The sequence below is a fragment of the Rhinolophus ferrumequinum genome, chromosome 22, assembly GCF_004115265.2.
Source record: "Rhinolophus ferrumequinum isolate MPI-CBG mRhiFer1 chromosome 22, mRhiFer1_v1.p, whole genome shotgun sequence".
Classification (NCBI taxonomy): Eukaryota; Metazoa; Chordata; class Mammalia; order Chiroptera; family Rhinolophidae; genus Rhinolophus; species Rhinolophus ferrumequinum.
Genome location: NC_046305.1, coordinates 42,646,653 through 42,657,256, shown reverse-complemented (window position 1 = coordinate 42,657,256; position 10,604 = coordinate 42,646,653). Strand labels below are relative to the sequence as shown.

The following is a 10,604-nucleotide window of genomic DNA, read 5'->3' as shown; positions in this document are numbered from 1 at the left end:
ACAATTCCTTATTCAAGTAGACTGAGACTAGAGTGCAATCCAATAATTAAAATTTTAAAGTTTTCTAGGACTGAGACTTAGGAATGTGTGTTAAGACAGTCCACCTTCTCACCTTTCCTCCAACTGCCTTGCAGAAATCTCTAGTCTCCAGTTGGATTGGGCCACCATTTTCAGACTGTTGTGTCTCAGGAGCTGTACTGGCCTTATGTAAGACAATTGTTGAAGGCAACCCCCAAGGCACAATCCAAGGGACGCTGGTAGAAATGATTTGGTTAATAGAAGGAGCCCCAGATTTAGAGCCCAAAGATCTGGGTTGCAGTCCCAGCTTTATCTCTGCTAGCTGTGAGATACCAAGCAAATCTCAACCTGTCAGCTTCAGTTTATTAATAGTAATGTAAATATAATATCAATGGAGCCACTTTGAAATGGAGTTGGAGCTGCCATCCCAAGGAACTGCCTTGCACTTTCACTATTCAAACCTTTGGAATGTTAAAGCTGGGCAAAATAACCTTTGGACTGGGCCTAAAACAGCACTGGATTCCAAATAATTGTTTGCAGAGGTAACCAGAAAGCAGACAGTATGACTAGCAGACTAAAAATTAAAGACATTCTTTATAATTAACATCACTGTGTTAGCTTATCTGCACCCGTAGAAATTCCTTCCTTAGCTTATTCACACCCAGGAAGAGTCCTTCCTTCTCTTCATGTAATTGGTCCCCTTCCATTTCTCATAAATACCCCTTGCTTTCAACTCCTAACCAGAACACTTTTTGGGTTTCTGCCTGAATCAGTAATTCTTGAATAGCTATTCTCTTGGATCTCAAATAAATGCTTGTTGCCTCTCACTTTGGCCCTTTATTTTTAGGTCAACAGTAACATCTAACTATAATCCTACTACCGTGTTTCCCCGAAAATAAGACCTATCCTGAAAATAAGCCCCAGTTACGATCGTCAGCCAGATGGATGCATTTAGTATGTTATAACAATGTTCCAGAAGATGACATGAGTGTATTAGAATAAATCTAGATTGTTGTACATGAAAAAATGAGACATCCCCTGAAAATATGCCCTAATGCATCTGTTGGAGCAAAAATTAATATAAGACCCAGTCTTATTTTCGGGAAAATATGGTAGATAGTTAATGTTATATCCCCATTTCCTGGTGAAAAAAACAAGAGGCTCAAAGAGATTAGATAACTTGTCCAAGATTACACAACTAAGAAATGACAGAGCTGGGACTCAAAGTCAAAGTCACAGAGAATGCTGTATGACCAGATTTTGAAAAATACGTTTCCAGTTTTCACTCTATTGTATCCACTGGGATTTTCTTAGACTGAAAGAATCAAGGGACTAGATAATAACCCTAATGTATTCCTAGTCAGCTGTGAACTTGGGACCAATCACTGAGCCACATTGCTTTCATCTGATAAATGAGGAGATGGATACTTTCCCTGGTGCTTGACTTAGAAGCATGCACCTGGGAAAGTTGGCTCTTTCTGTTTTCCTTCACCCTGAGACACTCAGATTCTGGAATAACCTCTGACCAGGGCAGGCTCATGGGAAAGCTGAGTTAAACAAAGATGGAAATGTTTTTCACTGCAGAACTTGTCAGTCCTTGATATTTTCTTAATATTCTTTAAATATGCAGATTTCCCCAAACTTATTTGGTCGTAGAAGAATGTGTGTGTGTCTGTGTGTGTGTGAGTGTGAGTGTGAGTATGTGTGTGTGTGTGTGTGTGTGTGTGTGTGTGTGGTTTTCCCCAAGGAACAATTTTTCAGTGTAACTCTACCTTAGGAAATGCTGTTATAAACTCTCCTCTCCTGCGCTGGCATCAGCCTGAGGAATCACTGTCCCTCCCTTGGGGCTGCTGTCACACTGACAGAACCCTGAAGTGGAGTTGATGAGGAAAAACTTCTTGCTTGACTCACATTTTCTGTTATCTCCTTCATCCTGATGGGATGGGGTTGATGACTGTATCTCTGTGCCAAAGATGCACAAATCAAAGATGCGCATCGATCTCTCATTCGTGCTCCACACAGGCACCTGAAGTCCAGTGTCCAAAATTCACCTTAGCAAACTCAGTATCCTCCCACTCAGGCCTGCTCTCCACCCCTCATCGTCACCTCAGGGAAAGGCCTGATTCACTTCCCTTTTGCCCACATCATAAACCAGGAGGATTCTTAGGCTACTCTCTCTCCCACACCACCACGTATTAGTCTTAAAAACTGATTCAAGAAGACAATTTAGGTGATACAGACAAACTTTATTTAACCCTTCATAAAGTGGACAGTCTCCATTTGGAAAATTACAAAACAGGCAGAAGGTAGGAAGATTTTATATGGTTTAGGAACAAGGAAGAGAAAAATAGTAAATATCTGATTGGCTGGGGCCAATAATCGTAGCCATCCTTGTTTGGGATGAGAAGGCCCCGAGTTGGCTTGGCGCTTAGGTATCGGCTGACTGGATATATTGCATTTCTAGTCAAGAGGAGCGTTTACAGGGACACAAAAATCATCTAAGTCTCAGTTTGTTTACATGGTACCGGGGCGGGAGTGGCTCTATCTTGTTCCTAGAAAGTTATTTCAACAACATCAACCAAGTCTTTTAAATTATACCTTTCCTAAATATTTCCCAATCAGGCTACCTTTCTCCAACTCCAAAGCCACTTATACCGATCCTTGTCTCTCACCTGGGTTACTGGATTCCAGCCTCCTTCAAGATCAACTTGGATGTTTTCTCTCTTGGCCCTAAGAAGGAGAGCCTTCTAAAAATACAAATTTAATTATGTCACTTTCCAGTTTAAAACTATTTAATGACTTCCCATAGGTTTTAAGCAGCTCCTGTTAACTCCTAACGCTATCTCATCACTCTTCTCCATCCCCACCTCCATTGTCCCACCATGCTGGGTTCCGAATTCCTTTGAGTGGCTTAACAAACCAATCTAGTTCATTGCCCCCCCCCCCCTCTCTGGAATACTCTCTCACCTCTTCATCTGACTAATTCCTACACATTCTCCATCTCAGTTCCCTCAGGAAGCCCTCAACAGGACCAGGTGCTCCTGTCACGTGCTTCCATTGCCCATAGATATCACCCTGTCAGTCACTGTTCACATAACTGTCTGTTTTCCCTACTAGACTCTGGCTGTGGTGGTAGGTTCTATGATGCTCTGTGTATGTTAAGTGGTTGTGTCTGGCACATAGGAGTTGCTCTGTTAATATGTGAATAGCCTCAGGAAGTGTGAGGCCTGCAAGTTAGGGGAACTAGCGATTTGGGTAAGGAGGAGAAGGGAGGGGGGGAGAGAGAGAGAGAGAGAGAGAGAGAGAGAGAGAGAGAGAGAGAGAGAGAAGGAGAGGTAAAGTCAACATCTATGGAGGGAAAAGTGGTTATTAGAGAGGGGGTTTTAGGAATATCAGGAAAAACATCGCAAGGCAAGAGTTGCTCATGGCAGAAATGGATGACTCTTTTAGCGGAGAAAACTTTTCCTTTAGTGTATTTCTCTCCATCATCCCATTGGGAAGGGCCGATCCAAGTGCTGGACAACCAGAAGCAGCTGTGGCCTAGAAAGGGTGGAGAATTGTAGATCCACTTAGACCCAAACCTACAAGATTTCACTGAGAACTAATGTGGTTTATGACCATCAAATGTTCACAATCCATTTGGATATACAAGAAAAATAAAATGGAGAATAAGATAATATCAAGGCATCAAGGTAGCTCAAAAACTTTGAAAAAAAAAAAGCTAAATTAGGAAAGGGATCTCGCAGTAGCTCAGACTCATGGCTTGGCCTTCTCAGTGCATGGTGTATTGGTCAAGCATTCTATGTGATAATGGAACCTGGGGATGTAGGAAACATGCAGGTGGCCAGACAAAGAGTGGGAATATAAATTTTAGATGCTCCATTCGCATGCAGGAGTGCCAGCCCAAATGCATCCCGAATGGACAAAACTTCATACAGAAAAAGAGAGAGCATTGGGTCCTCATTTGGGCCTTCTTTTAAAGCATTCTAGATGAGTATGTTTGTACTATGTTGAAAGTAGTCACTATTGAAATATGAAAAAAATACAGGTAGAATTCCCAAGCTTTCCCCAGAAAGTTACTCAAGTATGCACGAATATTAGAGCTGGAGAGGCAGAGATGCTTGTGAGAGTTGTGAGACTGGAAGCTTCAAATGGGAGGTGAAAGTTAATCAGCATCATAGATGTTTTGCTTACGGACTCTGAAATTAGAGTTTCGTAGAGAGTACAATAGAACAATTTTAAGAAGAAAATTCTCCATGTAATTTGATTGTGATTATGAGTTATAACTTAGAAAAAAATGTGAGTGCTTAAAAGTCTAACATTTGACTTCATATCATTATTTCCCTAGATATTTCTGGAATTTCAAAAAATCATTTATATTGAGAAACAAATTAAAAATTTGGGTTTCAGAAATTGCAGAGGTATTTTTCTAGAGCTCATACTGTCCTTAGGGCCTGAATTAAGTAGCCATAACACATCACAGACATTACGTAAAACAGGGCAGAACTGTTTGACAGTGTGGCATCTGGGACAGTAGTGCCCCAAGGGGCTGCCTTGGATGAAAGTTTGCCAATGCATTCACAGAGATACTTCGAAGAAGTCACTGAACATCTTTGAGTCTTGGTTTCTTCATCTGTGCTGTGGGGATAATTTCTACTTTACAGGCGAATGAGGACCAAATGAGAAACGATGTGGAAAAGCCTTCTTTATAAGGCTTAAAGTCTGAATATTGATAATTAACCTCAGTATATTCCTTAGAAAACACCTAGCCAATCTTCCGGACTTTCAGATTTGGAGGCTGGGGCCTAAAGTTATCAAAAGACTTGCCTCAGGCCTGTCAGTTAGATAGGAAGTAAGCAGATATCCCAACTCAGTGGTTAGGGAAAAGGTCAGAACCCAGGAGGATGCACAAGGTGTGGTCCCATCGTGCTGCAGACTCGTGATTTCCACATGAAAGTTGTGACTCTCTCTTATTAAGGTCCCATCTTCTTGGAGCTCATGTGCGTGTGGCTCAGTGAGAAACCACTGAGACTGCATGACACCGTGCGCAAGACTAGATGAGCTTTCTTGTCCTCCTGCCTGAGCTCAGAGATGGCAGGGTGACAAGTCTCCCTCCAAACACAGCTACTCTCTGTGATGACAGCAGTGGCCACGATCTCCTCTCCCAACTCCCTCATCCAGTCTTGACTGTACATCTCTATCCCCTCCTGTACATCAGCAAAGGACTGCCCGGCCCTGGGACGAGACTCAGGAACTCGTAGGTCATTGTGTACCCTTTCCTGTGCTTCTCCTCAGAAGGGATCTAAGTCTGGGTGAAAAGAAGCTTTTTTTTTTTTGCAGGCCAACACACTCCTGAGCCTCAAAGAACAAATATGTCAGGGTGCGGCCATGCTAACTGTGGGTATCCAGTACCCCACAAGAACAGGAATCCTTCGCAAGCCAGGGAAGTCATTGGCAAGTGTTGCTTTTAGACTAACTTGTAGAAGAGAAGTCAGTTACAGAGATTCAGAGGCTTAGAAAATGCAGTGCAGGTCACGGTGACACACAAAATCACCCACAGGAGCTGGTCACCTTAGATGCTCTGGCCTTGACCTTATAGGACATAAACTAATCCAAACACGACCTCTGTGTTTTTGTATATTTTTCCAACAGGGAGAATAAGGGGAGCTATCATGAAAGGTCTAAGAAAAAAACATGTGTGTGTGTATATTTGTGTATACTTATATAGCAGCAAAAGTCTTTATTCAAATCAAGTTTGAAATAGAACAGCAATAAATAAGGCAGATAAAAGTAGAACTGCGCAGGGACCACAGGGGTGGGGCTCAGAGGCTGCTCATCCTCTTCCTCCCTGGGGTGTCTTCTTAGGACCTTTGCACAAATCTAAGGATAGAAACCCACTGGTCCAGGAGACCAGACCCCTGGGTTCTTTGCCAGTGTTGGGTTTATTTTCAGTTGTGGGACCAGGGCTTCTCCGGTCCTGTAGACATCGCTAACTTGGAAAGAGACTCCCCAGGCTTTATGTTTTATTGCCATGGATCAATGGCAGGGGGAAACCAATTCTACACCCAACAGCTGCTCTTCCCCATTTGTGGGGATGGGAGTTGTTGTGGCTTCCTGCAGAAGAAATAATGGGGAAATGTTTCTCCCAGTTGATAGCAAGTGTGCCGGCCACAAACATCCTGAGGCTTTGTTACCTGCCTGGAGGTTGGGAGCGTATAAGATGTGTGATGTGGGGCCTGGGCTGGCAGGGGATGCCCAGGGCGCCGGCATGTACCATGATACGCTACACGCCCCCCTGGCCAAGTGTAACAAAACAGCGATCCCACAGGCAATTCTGGCATATCCAAGGAGAGTTCCTTATGTGTCCCTGGGTAAGGAGGAAAGCCACTACGTTGGTAGGTCATTTGGCATACGGGTAAGATGCCTGGCCCCAGAAACAGAAGTACTGGTCTATAATCTCGCAGGGAAAGTCCACTTAATTCCCCCAGGTTATCACTTCCCTATCTGTGAAAGAAGATAGACTGACTAATACGCACATGTTTCTCCGGGCCTGATCAAATATATGGTGATGGAAGGGGAGCTGACTCTGGGTGGTGAACACACAGTGTGATTTATGGATGATGTGATACAGAATTGCACACCTGAAATCTATGTAATTTTACTAACAATTGTCACCCCAATAAATTTAAAAAATAATAAAAAAAAAGAAAAAAAAGAAAAAAATAAAAATAAAAATAAAAACATCAATAAAAAAATTCTGAATATTTATTACTTTATAATATAAAAAATGAATTCTTACTACATAAGCATTGGGCTAGGATTTGGTGAAGAAGGTGGAACCTAGGAGAAAAGCCACAAGGGCTTCCATTTACTGAGCTCTTCCTGTGAGCCAGACAGTGCACTGTACATATGCTTACTTGGTGGCAGTGTGAGACAGGCATGGCATTTCCTCCTTTACAGATGAGAAAGGCTAAGATTGGTGAGTGTAGGTCATTTGCCCAAAGCATACTGCCAGAAAGTGACAGAAAGTGCATTTCAAACTTGCCCGTGCCATAAAGCCTGCTCTCCTATCTAGCCATCCAGCTTTCCCCAGAGCTAATCTGACATGAACAGTTGCCACAGCTGAGGCACCAGTGGGTAGTTGAAAGCTGGCTTTTATTTTCCACCGGAGTGCCCTAGGAAGACCTCATAATATTTTTGTCGTTTAAAGAGGAGCAAGAAGACAGCAATTTTCTCTTCATAAGACAAAGCCTGAGAATGTTTTCAGACACCCAGCACCGGCTCATCTGTGTCGTTTCCAGTGAGGGTTTTGTGGAACCCCCATGAATGGTGAGCATACTCTCTTTGCTAAACTCAAAAAAAAAAGAAAAGCTTCAACAAAAAAGTTTAGGCAAGAGATAATCCTATCCTCAGCACTGGGGCAGCATAATCTGTGGGAGCCAGACCAGGAGGCAGGCAGCACGTGAGTGTGCAATGCTGACCTCAGCTTCTCTGCTCTGAAGTTAACTCAGCTCTTCAGAGCTCCATGGAGCAAAGAACAAACACATGCCCACCACACCCTGTGTTCTAATACCGAGAGCGTGTGCCAGCAGGAAGGGGAGCGAGTCCAAGCAAGATCCTGGCAGGGCCTGGAGAAGGGGGTGGCACTCAAGAAATAGGAAGTCCCAGCTTCCAACCAAGCCTGCCACCGTAGCAGCAGGAGAAATGGAGCACTGCAGAATTTGGCGTGGGTCCTTTGCCTCGCCTCATTACCCCAAATCTTCATTTCCCATTTCCAAGTCCCAGAGTGCAAAGCATTAGAAAATGCTTTGCCAAGGCCACATCCACTCCAGAGAAAGAAACTGGTGTATAATTAACATCTTATAATTATTATTACTGTTGTTATTTTTGAAATAAGTTTATTTTTAGAGTAGTTTTAGGTTCTCAGCAACATTGAGGGGAAAGTACAGAGGTTTTCTATATAACCTCTGCCCCCACACAGGCACAGCTTTCCCCGCTATCAACATCCCCACCAGAGCGGGACGTTTGTTACAACTGATGACCTTACGTTGATAATTATCACCCAGAGTCCATACTTTACATTATGCTTCAGTCTTGGTGTTGCACATTCGAGACATTCTGACAAGTGTGTAATGACATGGATCCACCTTTATAGTAGCATACGGAACTGTCCCACTGCCTAAAAATCCTCTGTGTTCTGCCTAGTCAGTCCTCCCTCCCCCAAACCCGGTTGCCTGGGGCAACCACTGATTTTTTCTTTTCTTTAATTTTTAACAATTTCTTTTTCAATTATTGTTGACATATATACAATATTATATTAGTTTCAGGTATACAAAACAACATAATGATTAGACATTTATATACCTCACAAAGTGATCACCCCAATAAGTCTCTTACCCATCTGGCATTGTACATAGTTATTACAATATTATTGACTATATGCCTTATGCTATCATATCCCTGTGACTATTTTTTTCAATTATACTTGACATTCAATATTATTTTACATTAGTTTCAGTGGTACAGCCTAGACCCACTGATCTTTTTAATGTCTCCATAGTTTTGCCTTTTCCGGAACGTCATATAGTTGAAATCATATAGTATGTAGCCTTTTCAGATTGGCTTTTCTCACTTAGTAATATGCATTTAAGTTTCTTCCATGTCTTTTCATGGCTTGACAGCTCATTTATTTTTAGTACTGAATAATATTTCGTTGTATGGATGTACCAGTTTATTTTTCCATTCATCGACTGAATGACAACCTGGTTGCTTCCAAGTTTGGGCCATCATGAATAAAGCTGTTATAAATATCCATGAGCGGTTTTTGTGTAGACATAAGTTTTCAGTTCATTTGGGTAAAAACCAAGGCGTGTAGTTGCTCGATCAGATGGTAAAAGTCTGTTTAGTTTTGTAAGAAACTTCCAAACTGTCTTCCAAAGCATCGATCTCATTTTGCATTCCCACCAGCAGTGAATGAGAGTTCCTGTTGCTCCACATCTTCACCAGCATTTGGTGTTGTCAGCGTCCTGGATTTTTGTCATTCTAATAGGTGTGTAGTGGTCATTTTATTATTTTAAATTTCAAATCACAAGTATAATTTTATACTTATATATGTAGTTTTACATTAGTTATTTAATTGTTTGTCTTCCCCGTATAGACTGAGTTTAGTGAGAGCAAAAACTGCCTGTTTTTATTTGTTTATCACTTAGATGTAGTACAATTCCTTGGATGGAGTAGACCCTCAATGAATACCTGAATGAATGAGTGACCAGTCTTCCCAGCTCATTTTGGATGTGAGCTTTTACATAAGGATCCAGGTCTACTGAAGATGATGGTACAGAATTTGACCTGTTTAGACCATTGCTGGGACACAACCAGTTCACCAGAAACTGTCAGAACTCAGCAGTGTCCACAGCCATACTTAGAGGCATCTGGTCATCTGGCTTGGGTAGTTCCTGGTTTAGGTAGTTGCCTTTTATATAAAATCTAAGTGACTCAATCCAGTTCATCAACCCTTGGACAAATATGGCATTTTTCCTTTTTGCTTCATCTGAGGAAACCTGGCTTCTTACTGAAGCACTTCTTTAGGGCTTCATGAATGTCTCTGTTTCTTAGGCTGTAGATTATGGGGTTGAACATGGGTGTCAGGATGGTATAGAGCAAAGAGGACCCTTTGCGCAAGAGTTGGGATGAGTTGGCTGAGGGCACAAGGTATGTGGCAATTAATGTCCCATAAAACATTGTGACCATGGTGAGGTGTGAGGAGCAGGTAGAGAAGGCCTTCTGCCGACCTGTGCCAGGTGGAATTCTTAGGATAGCAGCAAGAATGCAGGAGTAAGACGCTGTGATGAGGAGAAATGGGACCAGAGTCACTGCAGAAGAGGTGGCATACGCGATGGTTTCAGTCAGTGAGGTGTCCATGCAGGAGAGATGAACCAGAGGAGTAAAGTCGCAAAAGAAGTGATCGATTTCATTGGGTCCACAGAAGGTTTGTCTAGACAGTAAGACCATAGTGATTGCTGTGAGGAGGAAACAGCAGAGCCAAGAGCTGGCAGCCAGCCTAATGCACAGGGGGCCAGTCATGAGGAAGGGATAGTGGAGAGGTTGACAGATGGCCAGGTAGCGGTCGTAGGACATCACAGCAAGCAAGAGACACTCTGTTGCAGCCAGGGATCCGAAGAAGTAAAATTGGGCCAGACAGCCAGCCACAGAGATAGTTTTCTGCTCAGCTAGGATAATTAGCAACATCTTGGGGACAATGTTGGTGGTATACCAGATCTCCAGAAAGGACAAATTCACTAGGAAGAAGTACATGGGGGTGTGGAGGTGATGGTTGAACAAAACTAGCAGAACAATGAGGAGGTTTCCAGAAACAATTAAGATGTAGAAAACTAGAAACATCATAAAGAGGAAAATATTTAGGTGTCGGATGGAGGAAAATCCTCTAAGCACAAATTCCGTTATTGTTGATTGGTTTTCCCAGGACAAGGTCACCATGCCTTGGCTTCCTTAGGGATATAACATGCAAAATGCAGAAAATTCTAGCTTACACATAGAGCATGGACCGAGAGAGATGATATTCATGC

At 42.6% G+C, this 10,604-nt stretch overlaps 1 protein-coding gene across 1 annotated transcript; it reads right to left on the bottom strand.

The window, feature by feature from the left end:
* Positions 1–9,564: 9,564 nt before the first annotated feature.
* LOC117015075 (olfactory receptor 11A1) lies at positions 9,565–10,515 on the bottom strand. The gene has a single exon (XM_033093450.1). The coding sequence runs from the start codon at positions 10,513–10,515 to the stop codon at positions 9,565–9,567; it is 951 nt and encodes a 316-aa protein (XP_032949341.1).
* Between the last annotated feature and the right edge of the window lie 89 nt (positions 10,516–10,604).

What these genes read in the sequence shown, in the direction of transcription:
- LOC117015075 (XM_033093450.1), bottom strand. Translation starts at nt 10,515, where the DNA reads ATGGTGACCTTGTCCTGGGAAAACCAATCAACAATAACGGAATTTGTG.